Below are 16403 nucleotides of genomic sequence, written 5' to 3'. Positions count from 1 at the left end.
CTTTAAATAAAACATAGAAACAGTAAATATCATTCAGAGAAAGAAAGAGATTCTTTTTCATTTAAAAGTCAAGATTCCGCGAGAAGTAGCGAAGGGTTTTGAGCAAGGCTTGAATTTCAATGATTGTGTAGATTTTAGCCTTCCTAAATCCACGAATCTAAACGATTTGGTTTCTAAATTACATAGCGTTTCTAACTTATTAAATCCAGCAACAGATTCTGAACAAGGCTTGATTTGAATAAATTTCAACATATAAATTTTTTGTTTCTCTAAATTAATAAATTAATAAAATTAACGGATTTAAATAAGAAATTTAAGCAAATCTCACTAAATTTTATCTTTTTAAATTCATGTGAATTCAAATATAAAAGTAAAAATTTTAAAAAATGTGTAACGACCGGTATAAATGGAAGGGGTGTAAATAATGGCGTTCAAGTTTTTTACTCTTTCCCGAATAAATCGTCATGACTCATGGTAGCATTTTTGCTTGTTTGTGGCATCGGTGATTCATGCAGTGTGAAAAGAAAGTCACGTAAAATCGACGCGGTACGGAATAATATATTAAACAGACATCATTCGAATGCTGTGGAGACTTATTTGACAAAAGAAGAAAAACGTATGGTATAGCGAAAAGATATTAAAATCACGTTATTTGATATTATGTGGACATTTTATATATTAAATTTTTAGTTTTTGAAAATGTATTTAGCAATATTTATTTAAAGCTGAATATTTTCACCGAAGAGAATGTGGCAACAGACATGGATGGTTTTTGAAAACTTAGTTTGCTTTTTTTTCCAAAGTCCATTTTGCTAAATATCTTTATTAAGAAACAAGAATTGCTGACGACGAATGTTAATTGTATCTTGTTTAATTGTAAACTCATTTTTCTTTCTCGGAAAAATTCACTATGCGATTCCAAATATTTGGAAAAAACTTCACAAAAAATACACAATGATCTACTTTAACATATAAATGCCTTTTGCAAATAATATTGAATTGAACTGCTTCAGAAGGTTAAAAGCATTCGAAGGGAACATCAAAATGTAAGGACGTTTTCTGTGTGAAGGCGTTAAGGACATATTTTCTAAAATAGCATGTGATATATTTTTTTTACTCCGTATTTAATTCGAAAAGGATTAAGGCGGCTATACCGCCGACTCGGTAATCCCTTTAAAAGAGCAGTTTTTACAACGACCGCCATCTGTATCATGTCAAGATTCTACGACCAGCGCGGCAAAAAATCTGAGCGAATGCAGGTATCAGATGTCGAGCGAAACAATATCCGTGTTCTCTCCGCCGGTACGATTCTAGAGCTCGAGGGCGGTTTCCTGCAGTTCTTTCCACCCTCCGCCAGGTGGCAATAGGCTAGCTCCATCGATAAGGGTTGCTTTGCAAACTTGTATCTTCCGTAGCAAACGATTCACTTATCGTACTCGCTGCGCGTATCAACGGACTCATTTATCGCGTTAGCTGCGCATTGGATATCTAAATCGACAAATTTTGAATCCATCCTAGAACTAGATAGATCTTTAGATCCACAAATTTGGAAATTTTAGTATATAAATGAATGAATTTCAAAACTAAAAAATCGCCGTTTGAAAAATCCTCGAATACTTTGCTCTGTCCATTCTGTAGATTACTAAATCTATGGATCCTTAGCTTTACAAGATTATCGAACAAAATTCTCGAATTTTCAAATCCAAAAGTTTACAAATCAACCTTTTGTATTCATGCAGATTTTTTACAAAAACTCAAGTCCATGAAACAATAATCGCGATTGAATTCGCGCTGAAACTCATAAAAAGTAGCCCAAGAAATGAAAACGAAAGACGTATGTGAAACCTGAACAAACTCTGTCACACGCTATGATAAACTATCAACCTTTCAACGGCTAACAACAGAGATTAGAATAAGAAGAGCTCCCACGGATCTTCATGATAGAAGCAACGCTGTTAGCTGTCTCGTAAAGTACGCGCAGTAAGTTTCGATCCCATAAAGCCTGCGTTGAGTACATTTTTCCTCGCGCGTCGCATTTTTACGATTCCGCCGGGCCTACGCCGGTAAACCCCCAACAAGAGGGTGAAAAGAGAAACAAGTGCGGAAAAACGGAAAAAACAGACACACTGGAAAAACGAGAGGACAAGTTTGTTTGCAGAGACGGGATGAATCGAACGAACAGTAAGAGAGAACGAAACGTTACAAGACACATATTCGACACAAAAACGACGAACACCACGAATACACAGCTATGACGTTCGAGTAAGAATGTTACGAGTGAAAACACCAATAAAAAAGAAATGAGCAACTTGATAATGAAACATTAGAAGAGACGAGACACGCAGAAATACATGCGTGAAGATAATTAGAAGAACGACAGAGGATAAGCTAAGGAAATAAGGAAGAGAAAGAGAGAAAATAAGATTACATATATTATAATTATTATTATTATTATAGATATAATTTTAACATTAATTTATGCCGCATCTTTCATCACTCAAATCTATAAAATTGAGCTATTTTCGAATCGACGTATATATATATCGTTTTTGCCGGAAAAAAATCTTCTACGTATAAATTTGATGAGATCTTTTAAAATCACGAGATAAAGTTGCTTTTTATAAGTAGATATAATCTTTCTCCCAAAACACAATTAACTTTTGCATTGTTAAAAAGCTTGCGTATAAAATTAATGGAATTTAAAATAGACACTTAATTAACGGAGTTGTTAGTTTCTCTTTTTAAAAAGTTTTTCTCGGCGACGATTTTCTCGATAATATAAAAATCATATTACTTTGAATTATCAATATCTTCGATTTCTTATAAAAATTTACACTTGTCAATTAATTCAAATAACATAAAAAAAATCTATGGTGTGATTTTTTTTATTTGAAAAAAAAAATAAAAGAAGTTCAGAAAAGATTTAGTAAGGAAATTATTAGGGCGTCTTTCAGACGTCATTTCTAGTTTGTTTAGAAAGATGCCTCGGGAATAATGAGATATTCCCCGGCGTTTACTCCGATTACCAAGAAAGCAGTTTACCAATTATACAATCCTTTCTCTTCCTCCTTCTCCTCAAGCTAACAAACTCAGCAGGAAGTGAAAACAAACAGAACACAAGAGAAAGGCGGATAAATGGAGACACGAAGTGTAGGAGTAGTTAATAGTGGGAGGGTTTGACGGTGCTGTGCCGCGCACAGGTAACGCTCCACATATGTAAGAATACCGGCTGTAACATTGCGTATAATGGTGACATGATAAATTAGACTGTCCCGAATTCAAACGCAAATTTCAAATCACGCGGGATTCATTACTGTAATCTGCTCATTGTATTACAAGCTTACGTTTCTGGATGTATTCCCTTTAGGAATTCGCGTTAATTGCAAATTAATTTCACAATTGCATTATTACATTATTTGTTAGAAAATATTTATGAGAATAATATCTGCGGGGAGAGACAAAGAAAGTTAGTCAATTCAAAAATTCTTAAAAATTTGAACATAAAGTACGCAAAAACTTAATACATAGCTATTGTTTATTTCAGCAAAAAAATGATTTTATGAGTGAAAACACCTTTTCAAAGAGAAATTGATTTTTTTCTGCCAAAATAAAAAAATAGCTGTGTAATCAAGTTCATGTGTGCTTTATTTCTACAAAGTTTCAAATTTTTGTTTTATTTTTGAGTTGTCAAAACCATTCCTGTCAATGTATATTATAGAATCACTGTTAATTAAATCTCAATCGTGAAATTCTGTTAATTTTTGTTCATTGCAACAATTAAAAAAATGTATAATTTAATTGTCGTTGTTAATAAATTCTTATTCAAATCTTTATTCAAAACTTTCATTTTCTCAAAGATCCAAAATAATTCAATCTTTTACTTTCTATCTTCTGAAAGAAAAAGGGTGTCTACTACTGTACAAATTGATGAACAGAATTTTCATGGGCGTGTCGCGAGCTCGCATCAAGCCGGTATTCTTGCATCATGGGGCGGTGTACTGTCATTAGCCTCGCGAGAGACGGCGAGGTGAGAGGTCGCGGCTTACCTGCCGGAACTGTCGTATGCCACCATTGATCCGCAGCGAGTCCGCGGCGATGCCGGCGATGCCGTCGCCCGGCTCGCGGAGTTGGCGCAGCGAGGCGGCGCTCGGCGCCGCGCCGGTGTGTAGCGGGCAGCAACAGCCGGAGCAACAGCACGCGGACGCTTCCGGCTGCGAGCTTTGCCGTATTATGCGCGCGTTAGGCGACGTCGTGACCAACACCGGCGGCGGCGGCGCCTGACACGGACAGCAGTGGTGGCCGCTCTTCACGCTCTCTCTTCGGAAATAGAAAACATAAAGCGGTTACGCGGAGCTTGTTACCTTCGCTGAATACATAGCAGAATATAATTTCTCTCCACCTCTCGTGCACGAAATCTCAAGCGAATACGCCAACTTGGAGGAACATTATGCGACTTGGTTACCAGAATGTTTGACTTTCCGACAATTTGTTGATTAAAATAACAATACTGCAATTTTCATGAATAAATTCCGCTGCCAAATTACATTCTATGGCTAACTACATTTTAAATGCTAATAAAATTCCATAAATGAAGAAACAAGTCGAATTGAAAGGCGACTTTTAAGAAGAAAATATGCTTTCTCCGTGAATATCTTAGAAACAATGTGCTGCAGATAATTTTTCTGAAAGTTGTGTTTAACTTTCATAGGTGTAAAAGTTGATTGTTTTCTATTCAAACGCTGATAATGTTGAATTTTTCACTTCATTTCGCCTAATTATTATCGTAATACTGTTATTTGCTGAAAATGTCTTTTTGATTTCAGAAGTTACTCTGGAGACACGCGTTGGTATCAATTGTAAGTGAGTTAAAACATGTCAACTTGATACGATTAACAGGAATTGGTGTGATATAAAAGAATATTGAACGGCACGAAAGGTGGCAATCTTTATCCTAAAATATAGTGCCGTTATAACGGCTTCTCTCGTTTATAGTGTTTGAAAATTGTACGCTTGGTATAGTTTTACGGCTGGCATAGACAATAAAGTTGAATTGATAGTCTCAGATACGTGATCCAATATTGTACATGATCCATTCGCCCGTGGACTAATTTCACTGAAAAACTATCGTACCGCTAAATTGATAGATGGATACACAGTAGCATGCATCTCAAAGATGCCTTTCACAGTCGCAGACATTAATAATAATAATTACTTCGACTTGAAAACACCTAATTTACAAGTTAGAAAGAAAAGTTGTAACATGAAGAGCTCCTCGAAATTTAAATCTTGTGCCGAATAAAGGTCTTCAACTAATTTAAACTACATTTTACTTTGGCAAAAGTTCCATTTGATGACGAGAAATATTTAATGTATTACTTTTTTGAAGTTACAAATAAGTACAATTTTTCCATCAAACTTTAAATAGAATCGATTTCGAGTTCGATATCGAAGAGAGCGTAACCAATATAAGATGTGACATTTCTAGAATATTCCGCGCAATACTCTGTAAACACCAAATTTCTGATGAAATTATTGCAAGATTCGGGCAAACCTCTGTCGGTTGAATGTGAATAATTCAATTTCACCGATGAAATGTATTCAGAATATGGCCGAGCTCTTTGTCTAAAGGCAAGGCCTGTGTGAAGAACCCTCGGTTTATAAGGCAGGTAGCGAGGTCTGCCGTCTAGAGATATCATTAACTATTGTGTACTTCGACCTTCGATGAAAACTGAAGTCTCTTGACTTTTCAATGGTTTCTTAAGTTAACAATAGATCTTTTATTCATGATATTTCAATATACTTATTTTACGTCACGAGCATAAAAGATGTGTTCACAAAACGCAACTTTCTCGATAAATACACCGCCATTCAGCAACAATTCTATCAAATACAACATTATTCAACAAACAATTTCATTTCAACGACACCTTGTAATCCATTACGAGAGTTTACCTCGTTTCTTCACTTCTCATTAAAGAACATAATATCGCAATTTAATTTTTAATTTAAATCTCAGTAATACGCGTATCATTAACATCACAATAACACACACTTTTATTTTTCCTTCTGCGCGTATTTAACATTTAATAAAAATTAAAGTAGAAATGTAAAATAAATTTAGCGTACAATAAATTTAATTAGCCAGCCAACAGCTAACGAGCAGCTAAAATACAACGGTTGAAAAGGTCACGAGAAATGAATAAATCCGAGAGACCGACGTTGCCGGGAATTCCCGGCGACGCTATTTTTTATATACATTTCTTTATATACCCCGCGGCAATCCCTGGTGTATATTTTCCAGCCTCCGTGGGAATTACGACGTAAAATTCCGCGGCTCAACTTTTGACCCGGCGAACGGAGGATCGTCCCAGAAACTCGCGACGGAAAGGAAGCCTCTTCTGCTCGGCCGATCTTCGCCCGAGGAAACAAAGGCGTCGCATTTTTGCTGAAAGCGACGCATTTCCGCGAGAACGGCGATTCCCGGCAAGTTGCCGGGCGCATTTAGATAAAAGTGGTCGATTCACAGCTATTTCCCGAATAAATTCTCTTCTCTTTGCGACACAGAAAGAAATCCGGCATTCCTCGATCCAGAAATGTCTGCCCAATCCGCCGGCAAAAATTAAAGATATAATCTCCAAGTTTAGCGAAATAAAAGTAAAAGTACAAGTTATTCCGCGAAACGAACAAAAGTTGTGCTTTCTTATAACAAGACAATCTAAATTTTTTACCTCTTGGCTCTAAAGTTTTCATATTATTTATTCAGACTTGTAGAACCGGTTTATATGAATATAAACAAGGTGTACTCGACAAATACTGGACTCTTACGCCTGATCTACGGCATCAGCATCCCAGGAGCGGCCGTTAAATGAATAGATAATACGAAGATGACATAACAAAATCATAAGCAGCATCTGAGACTCGGGATACAAATTCCAATTTTCGTGCGAGCTATCGAGCATTGTCCCGAACTATTTCTCGCTCCAATTCTATTACACCCGAATGCAAGTTTACCGCGGCTCGGCCGACTAATGTTCGCGGAGTAGTTAAACTTTCCCAATTACACGAGTCAAAACTTTCTTGGGCTCACGTTCAAAACTACACAACTGCCGTTTCCTTCTTTCGACGCGTGCTAAGCCGTCACAGATTAACACCCTCGCGCCTGCCTTGCAAATGTATGCAACATTACGTGTCAGACGCCCCATTTTTTTTCATGCGGCGCAACGTCGTAATATCCGCATAAAATAGCTACGATCATCATTTATTTTAACGCTAAAACACCGAAAATTCATATAACTCTTCTCAATTTTTTCCGCGCTTACATGCGAGGTATTATAAATTTTATAAATTACGTATTATAGAGCTTTCTGTGATAAATGTATATTTTTTCGAGCTTTAGTCTCTTCGTTCATTTTCTATTTCTTTTTAAATATCAGAAAAATTTATTCGATTCTTGTACTCTTTTTACCCGATATTTTTTAATGTTAAGCCGTAACGAGTAACACTTAATTTTCACTCCGCACACTGCTATTTACCAAATATTAAATTTACCAGTTCGTACGTTTAAAAAAACAATTAGCTAAGCTCGCAATGTTATTTCAATATTTCTTCTTTTACGCGTTTATTTAATTCGTCCAGACAAACTTCCGTATTTCCATATTTAATCTTTTATTAACACAGATACGTGCAAAGGTACAGCACACTCATTATTTTCCATTTCTGCGCACAGCTGTGTGCATGTGTATTAACAAATGTGCAAAACCGCGCGGAACAACGGTCGGCTCATGAAAATTAAATGTTGCTGTCATGTTGATAATCGCAAAACGTGTATCTCTATATACCCGTGCTATTTCCATTACGTAGGAAAAGTGAGACGCAATCAAACGTCCCTAAACGTTTGTGCAGTGAAACGCGCCGCGCATTTAGCATCATGTAATGATGAAAGGCTAAACCGCAATCCGTCCAACACGGGATTCACTTCATTTTCAAGAATTTCCTCGCTCTAATACGAGGCAAAAGTTTGCGAATGTTGACATTAAGTGTTTGTACATTATTGCATAGATTATTTTTAGCTTCAAAGTATTAAAGCAATTTTCTTTAGTAATATTTTATAAATAATACAATATTTTTAGTCATATAGGTATTTTTTGGCATTATCCATCATTTTCAAGAAAAAAATTGATAAAAGAAGTCTCTGTTTTTGGGGAAATAATAATTTATATCTGCATAAAGAAACTTTTGTATATCCCTAATAGTTTCTTTATAATGCAATATGTAGGAAAATCAATTTTTTGAATCTCAAATTTAGGATTTTTACGACTGACGTTGTTTAAACATTTTGTTCCTCTACAGCTTGATCCCTATCATTTCTTGAGTTTTTTTTACATTTGCCTTAATGTGCTAACCGCTCCACCGTTTTTCATCAAATACAAGAACACATCATTATAGTAATTGCTCTCTCGAATTAGCGAAAGTTAATCATACCACTGAAAAAAAAAGAAATTTACGTATATGCATCGTATGCGCTTCCATCTCTATCTTTATCTTACCTGGAGACGCTGCGGGCCAAATGAAGAGCCGAGGTGGGCGCGAGGGAGTCCCTTCGATCGCACCTGCATCTGTACTGATGCGACTGCCTAGACGAGCGATAGGACACCGGCTGCGCTTGCAGCTGCTGCACCTGCGGCTGCTGGAGCTGCGGCTGCTGTTGCTGCTGGAACTGCGGCTCGCCGTCCAGCCGGCAGTGAAGCTCGATGTCCGGTACCGATCGGGTCGCCGGATCCTCGTTGGTGCCGCTCTCCTCGGAGCCGCCGAGCCCGGACACGGACAGTTGCGGCGAGGCGACCAGGAAGGTCGCCCGATCCTGTCGCGTGAGCACCGGCTTGCCCTGAGACGCCGCGGCCACCACGACCGGCGGTGGCGGCGACCTGCCTAGCAGGGCCGCCGTCTCCTCGTTGCCGCCGTAATCGGTACCGGCACCACTTTCCTGTCCGACCGCGTTGCCGTTCGTGTTCATCTCGTGCCGGCTAGTAATCCGCCGCTACGTTACGTTGCCATCCCCTGAAACAAATATCAGTGAACGTGTTAAAAAACGCGCGACAAATGTCTGGATTCTGGTAAAAAAAAAAAAATTACAGTAGATTTCTGTGTTTCTGTGTTATCTTAATTTTTCCATTTTTCTTACGTTACTCTCTCATTATTTCACATTTGCTCTACATGACATTAGAGTGGGAAAATGACTGGAAAACACAAGACACCGTGTTTGTAATCTAGTGTTTATAACTTACGATTAGCGAAAGGAAAATTACGAGTACAGAATCCGTTTTCATTATATCAAGATTAGAGAGACCACTGCGGTGTAAAGAAAAGACGACGCGAGAAATGCGCGAAATAGAAATTTAGAATCGCGAAAACACAAAAGTTTTACAGTTGCGATACATGTATTATGGAATGAAGGATATTCGAGTAATGCAATTTGCAAGTAATTTTGTAATCGCTGCTAAGATATTAGCAGCATCTTGCTCTTCGAAATCCTAATTTTAATCTTTCGATTAACAATCTAACTTAAAGGTGTAAAAAATGCGAAGCAGAAAGGAAATAAATTTATATATTGCAAGATTCATTGTAAATGTAAAATATTTCGTACTGGAAAAAAATATAAAAAATTATTGAGCTTGATTTATTTAAAATTAATTTTATAAACTATTGTTTAATATTTAATACTTCTTTTACTACGTCTAGTTCGCTGCCTCATACGAATGTCGTCTGTTACGCTTTCGAACTGTAAAATCGGGAATTCAAAGAACCGAAGACAGGTTCATATTTCGACTGAGTCAGTCGATGGACCACGAGTTCGAGAGATCTACGTGAGTATCGGTTTTCCTGGCTGTTACCGAGTAGTAGCCGTGGTGAATTTCGAGTATCGTCCTTCGAAAGTGTTTCGAGAGCGCCGACCGCAGACGTGGTCCGGTTTGTGGCGTCGCGAGAGATTTCCGGTGCGAGATACGTCGGCGACACAACTCGCCGCAAGATTTACTAAGCAAGCATCGCCGACTGATTACGTCGCTGAGGAGCTTCTCGTTACACATTTATATATATATATATTAATATATAAAAGATGTTACATTTAGAACTTAGAATGAGATACGGCAAATGACGGCAAATTATTCATTTACGACGGTCACAACGTCGCGTCTGAATTAAGAGCAAAAATTTTAATTAAATTGATTGATATTAAATTGATCTCGCTTTCATGAAAAATTTACATTGTACTCGAATGCCGACAACTAACGCTCCCGCGTTGAATTTTTATGGAAAAATCACTGTTGCAAATTGTCGAAGAAGTTGCAAAGTAGAGCTGCTTGTTTAAAGTTCGCGCTGCGGTTGATAATAGATTCGCGGCTTCCGAAACAACGTTTGTAATAACTTTACTTGCTCCGCTGTTGATTTAATTTTACACTCGGCAACATGCTAATTTGAATGAATCATTAATCCCGCCAACACTTTTTGCACAAGAAGCGGCAAGAAATTTCAACTTGACACCCACGGAAATTGGATCTTGCGGATCGCAGAATAACGTCGTTAGTAGAGTAATTTTTGCGATGGAGCATATATAACGGCGTAAAAGCGACATTAGTACAATTAAATGATCGCAAAATATAAACCGGATGATTGTACAAGCAAGATTATGGCAGACATCAAGAATACGACGATCGTAAAAAGTAAACTACCTCTATTAGGCCAATAACATTCTTTTAGTATGTTCACCCGTCTCGTAAATCTAAAGAGGCGACAACGTTTTCCAATTTATCTAATCGACACATCACAAAGTCTTTTTTTTTCTTTTGTAAAGAGAAAAAAATTCGAATTTTAGATTTTAAATTAGTTCGAATATACTTTTAGTTCAAACTCTTCAAACTGCTTGACTATCTAAAATTTCTCAGCATTAATCGTAAATGCGTAAATAAACGTTAAACGAGACCGTATGAGTTTTTATTTGTTCAACATGAAAATTAATATAAAGCTTAATATAAAACTTAATTGCTACGTTGCGTATTAAAAGAGAAAATCTTGATATCTCTCTCGTTTGCCATATTATGTTTATACGCAGCAGCAACGGAGTGAGCAAAGAAATTGAAGAGTCGCAAGGCAGAAGTAATAACATTTCACTCTGCATCTATATCATTCTGTGTGATATGTCTACGTGCATTTAACGTAAACATAGGAGAAGAAACAGACAGACCGCAACTTTAATACGGAAGAAAGTTTAAGTCGTGTCACGAGATAATGTCTGAGAGCGACATGCTATCTGACACGGAACTTAGTCAGGCAATGCCGTCATAAAACGCAGGATAAAAAGCTACGCATCGGGTAAGCATGCAAGGCTCATGCATCCTTCTTCGGGAGTTCAATTTTGCAACAGTCTCTTTCCTTCGCCCTTCCCTCCATCCTCTCACTCTGTCTTTCTTTCTCGAACCACGGAGCTCGTTACTTTGCATTCCTGAGAGCCCTTATTCCGCCCCGGGACTCGAGGAATAATTTTTCGCCGTCGAAATACAGGTGAGCTCTCGTCATCTCCGTTCTATACAGAAAAGGTGAGAGGTGGATATCGGTCGACGCGGCTCGCCGATAGAATTTCTCTCCGATGCCAGATGCACTTCCGCCATTTTCGCGTTATCAAAAATGGAAAATAGTCAGGTAAAATATACGACGACATCTTTTTGCAATAAACTGCATATCGAGCGGAAAGTGACATGAAAATAAATCGACAGTTTTGAGGATTGTAACAATGGGAATATAGCGAGCGCATACAGAAAGAATGCATGTTTGGATTTGTCGATTTTACATGTTGCAAGCGTGACAAAAAAATTAATGTTTAATAAATTAATTAGACAAAACATTATAGCGACTATTGTAGGCATTTAAATCGCATCATAATAGTTCGATCTTTTATATCAAAATTAGCTGCTGCTTCTTCCGCTCTCACTGCACTAAAAGTATAGTTCTAAAGATCTCAGAAACGGAAATAATTAAATGTGTGTAAACAGACGTGCTAACTCGCGCGTTATGCGTTTTTATGTCAAGGAGGTCATGCGATGATGAAACGTCCGCGCGCATCACGCAAAAAGAGAGCAAAAGGGCATGTACATTCCTTCGTACTACTCTTGTCTCGGAACGAAATGAGACACTGGATAGATGGATGGACGATCCTAGCACGCGAATACGCGCACGCGCTCCTCTCCGCGTTTTGATTCCCCGCGGAATAAAGTCGAGCGACTTTATGGAGGCGATCACGACGTCGCTCGCAAGCTCGTTAGAGCCGGCCTCCGAGGTCGTAATTAAAGAGCGAGCGAGGTGTGCAGTTTGCAATTTATACGCCGGCAGTCGATGGGCTGCCGCCGTTAACGGGGGCGAAATTCGTCGCACAAGCTTAATCCTTTCATTTCGGTCGCGGACACGATTCAGATAAATTTGGCGACACGATTTAACAAGTGTTTTTAACTACTTCGGTTTTTTCGCAGCGAAAAAATAATCTAGAAAGTCTACGACCGCGGAAACTTTTAATTTTCAAAACTACAAATGCTATTATATATGCAATGAAAAGTGTCATAATGGTTTTGAGTTGAAAATATATCTACCATTTAAGTTAAATTAAAATTGCACAATAAATTGTTGATCAGTATAAATATTTTCAGAAACTGTGATAAAGGTTTAATCACAAAAATTGTTTAAATATAAAATTCAACAAAAGCTACTCTCTTTTTATCTCTCGATTAAATTTTTGCCTTACTGAATTGATGAGTAAATATATAAATATATTTATTATTTTATTTATTTATATTTCTATCAATATTTATAATTTATCATTTTATTATATATATTTTATATAAAACATGGACAATACAAAGCAATGCATTGGTTTGAATGAAACGCAACAACGCAACAACTTTTAATTTTTAACATTGTCGTCAAAATTAAAATATCTTTGAAAACGATTTTTATTTGCGCAGTCGAAATTATGAATTATAGCAAATTATGGCAAAAAAATTAAAGAAAAGAAGAAAGTATGAAATTTGAATAATAAAATTTTAGATTTTACACATATGCATACTAATGCCAAGCCTCTTTTGTATTAGAAAATCGACGTATCATTTAATTTTAGTCACGTTCGACAAAGGTCGTCTGACCCTGGTCCGACCCTTTCCACTTCGAATAATCAGCCACGCGTCAGTAACGCGAGATTGATTTCCCTTTAAGACCTTGGCATTCAGCTCTAAAATTCATCTTACAATAATCTATAATAATCTATTTAGTCTCGCTTGTTTCAATTTTTACTCCTTTTTATCTTGCATCTTTACATCTTTTCACTTTTGCAATCCTGAAAAGACCAACTTGAACCGCGCAACTGCTGACATGGAGAGATCTACCTAGTTAAACACCGAGCATCAATTCCAACGATGCAGTTCGACCCAAGTTGGAACACCTGGTGGCGTTGGATGCACGCTTCGTTATCTAATCGGGACAAACCTTTTAGACGTCGTAGTCGTCGTTGCCGCCATAGATAGCGCAAAGCGGAAGGAAACGACGTCTGCGACGTCGACAGTGACCGCTGCCGTGTGTTACAATATCGTGGAGGCACAGACTCTTAGGCCGCAAGCACAATGGCAAGCGATAAATTATGAGCCGTGAGCTATAGCTGGGTGAGCTCAGCTATCAGACAAACTTAGAATATACACCGCCGCATATATAGGCCGCATTTGCAGCGCGCGATTTTCGTATGCAATTGAAATATGCTAAAACATCATTTCCTTTTTCTAAATCGAGAAATAAAAACCTATTTTAAACAGAAAGAATATTTTTGTTGCACAAAAATTCTTCAAGATTCTTCTAACATTAATAAGTATGTATAAAAAAGTTTGGAATATGTGCAATAGTTTTTTTTTTTTTTTTTAACATCGAAAAACAGATTATTTTTTCACGTTTTGCAGCAAAATGTCTTTTTAATGTTTCAACATTCGTGTTAAGAAAAAACTGCTTGTATCACAAATAGTATACTCTTCTGCGTATCAGTTGCGCCTATCGCAAATACCCTCTAAATGTCGTCGATACCGCATCGCGCGAAAAACTGCGAACATATCGCGTTTATGGGTCGCAGACGTACCTGGCGGCGTCGCGGCACGCGATGTTATGCAACGCGGGCGCTCGCAATAAATTAGTCTAGTCTTAAACCATCCGAGCCGTTGGCCGCCATCGATTTCTCCGTGAAATTAAGCAGAAATTAAAGTGTCAGTCTCTTGTACGTGCACACACACACACACACACACACACATGTACACGGCACACAGCACGGTCGGGAGGAAGTTACGGGTTTAAAGTGACTCCACCGTCGGGCCGCGCCAAGTAATACAACGTAAACAGAGCCGCGCGTTTCGCCCAAGTTATGACGGACAATCGACGACCAACCGCTGCGTTTTATGCGTCCTTTACCGCAGCCATTTCGAGTTATGCACAGTTTATCGCCCGTCTCGACAATAGCAAACCCGAGCATAACAGAGCCTCCCACGCCAGCGACCGATTCCTTTTTCCGTTTCCCCTTTGTCAATTCATCATTCTGTCAAGCTTTGAGATTATACATTCTGGAATTCTAAAAACTCGCATTTTTCAAATCTTTAGCTATTGAATTAATATGCGTGAAACATATTTATTAATAACCGATAATAATTGAGTTCAATAACTTTGTAATAAAAACATTTATAATAATCATTATTTAGAAACAAAACACAGATGTTGTGTGCTTCGAAGGAATAATATTTCTTTTCAATTCTAATGTTGAGGAATAGCTTTTTAGGTGGAGATTCGCAGCTTCCACAGATTAGCATGATGTAAGTTTTGATGAATGGTTCAAGAATTCGGACTAGTTAAGAAACTCTCGAATTTATTCGGCGAATGACAAAGTTTCCGGCGTGATAAAAATTTTAAATTGGCTCGACAATCTCGGATTCGACCAGGACTTCCTCAAAGTTGTTTGGATTCAAGAGCTAATAGGATTGAAGAACGTGTTGCGCCTCTAAGAGTTTGGCAACTCGTTGAACATGTTACGCCCTAGTTATTAAAATCTTCAACCCGGAAGTGGCCGTGAGAAACAGATGGGAACATCTGCCAGACAAACATTCCGTTTTAAATCGCCGAACATTAATAATTGTCGAGCCTCAAAGACATTATTCTTCGTTTCGAGTATACTGTTTTATATTCATAATAATTAGCTATTATTATATTAATTTTTCAGCTTTTACAAATTTGTTGATTTATTATTATCATTATTTATGTTATATATAATTTTAAGAGAATTTGTACAGCGAGATATCTGAGTTTTAAAATCAAAATAATACAAAAAATATATCGCGCTTATCGTGCTTAAACCTGAAGAATAATAAATCGAAGAATCGTTACTATTCATGGGTCTCTAATTTGAAAATTCTTGTTTGCTTATTCTTGTCGACACTCATTAGTGCATGTTTACTTTATTCATAAGCCGTCGCACGTGATTACGATCGTAGTTTCTCAAGTGCATCCGTCCATCGAGTATATCGCTCAAGTGAATCTGCATAACCGCCTAGGGACATTCTCGTTTATCGTTTTCTCTCTCTTTTTCAATAAATTTATTCCTTATTTGTATTGCATAAATTCTGCTTTTAATTGGCCCGAAAAAACTACCCAAGTTGTTAAAAAGTATTCCGAGTAATAGAAAGACGCGAAGAGACGCTGTAATTTGCATGTTATTAATTACAAAATAAGTTTTCTCATATTTTATCATATTTTATCATAACTAGACACACAAGCGCGCGCTACGCGTGCTATTTATTCTTCTAATTACAAAAAAATATATGTATGTATATTATAATTATACGTTTAATAAAAATATTATAATATCACCTTTATATATTGTCGCAATTTATAGCACTATGCACAGCGTTATTGAGCATAAATCCTGTTATTCCCGTGTAAAAATTAGTTAAACTTGTAATGCTATTACATACATATATAGAATAATTCGAAAATAAATACCGCATTTCAAGAGAGCATTTGTATTAAATCAATAGAGTTGCGTCTCTGACAGAGTCCAAAAAGGATTTAAACAAAGAATTAGGAAATGTATCAAGATTCTAAGAAGACACTTTGAAAATTTTCTATAAAACACAAAAAAATACCTGCACTAACCGAATCGTATAAATGATGTGTAAAAATTAATGAAACTGTTTAAGTAAAAAAACCTATGTGTGTGTGCACAGCGCGCATCGGGGTAGTCGATCAGACTTGTGCAAAAGTGAACAATAAAAATTTATGTTTTTTTAAAGAATGGATTAATCGTTTTAAGCTGTTTCAAAATTACGTGTCTTGTTAAAAAT

General features: G+C 37.1%; 1 protein-coding gene across 4 annotated transcripts in view; it reads right to left on the bottom strand.

Moving 5' to 3' along the window:
* The window catches only part of SK (small conductance calcium-activated potassium channel), a 156285-nt gene that overhangs the window by 104611 nt on the left and 35271 nt on the right, over nucleotides 1-16403 (bottom strand). For 3 of the 4 annotated variants that reach the window (XM_012369729.2, XM_067360474.1, XM_067360473.1), the window contains 2 exons: nucleotides 8547-9057; nucleotides 4047-4317 (listed from right to left, as the gene is read on the bottom strand). In XM_012369729.2, coding sequence (XP_012225152.1) covers nucleotides 4047-4317; nucleotides 8547-9013 — 738 coding nt within the window. In that variant the 5' untranslated portion in view covers nucleotides 9014-9057. Of the gene's footprint in view, nucleotides 1-4046; nucleotides 4318-8546; nucleotides 9058-16403 lie in introns of those variants that run through there. The other variant, XM_067360475.1, reaches the window with a different exon arrangement.

Source organism: Linepithema humile, chromosome 8 (assembly GCF_040581485.1).
Source record: "Linepithema humile isolate Giens D197 chromosome 8, Lhum_UNIL_v1.0, whole genome shotgun sequence".
NCBI classification, from domain to species: Eukaryota; Metazoa; Arthropoda; class Insecta; order Hymenoptera; family Formicidae; genus Linepithema; species Linepithema humile.
The sequence above is the reverse complement of the archived record's forward strand: the minus strand, read 5'-3'. Positions and strand labels throughout refer to the sequence as shown.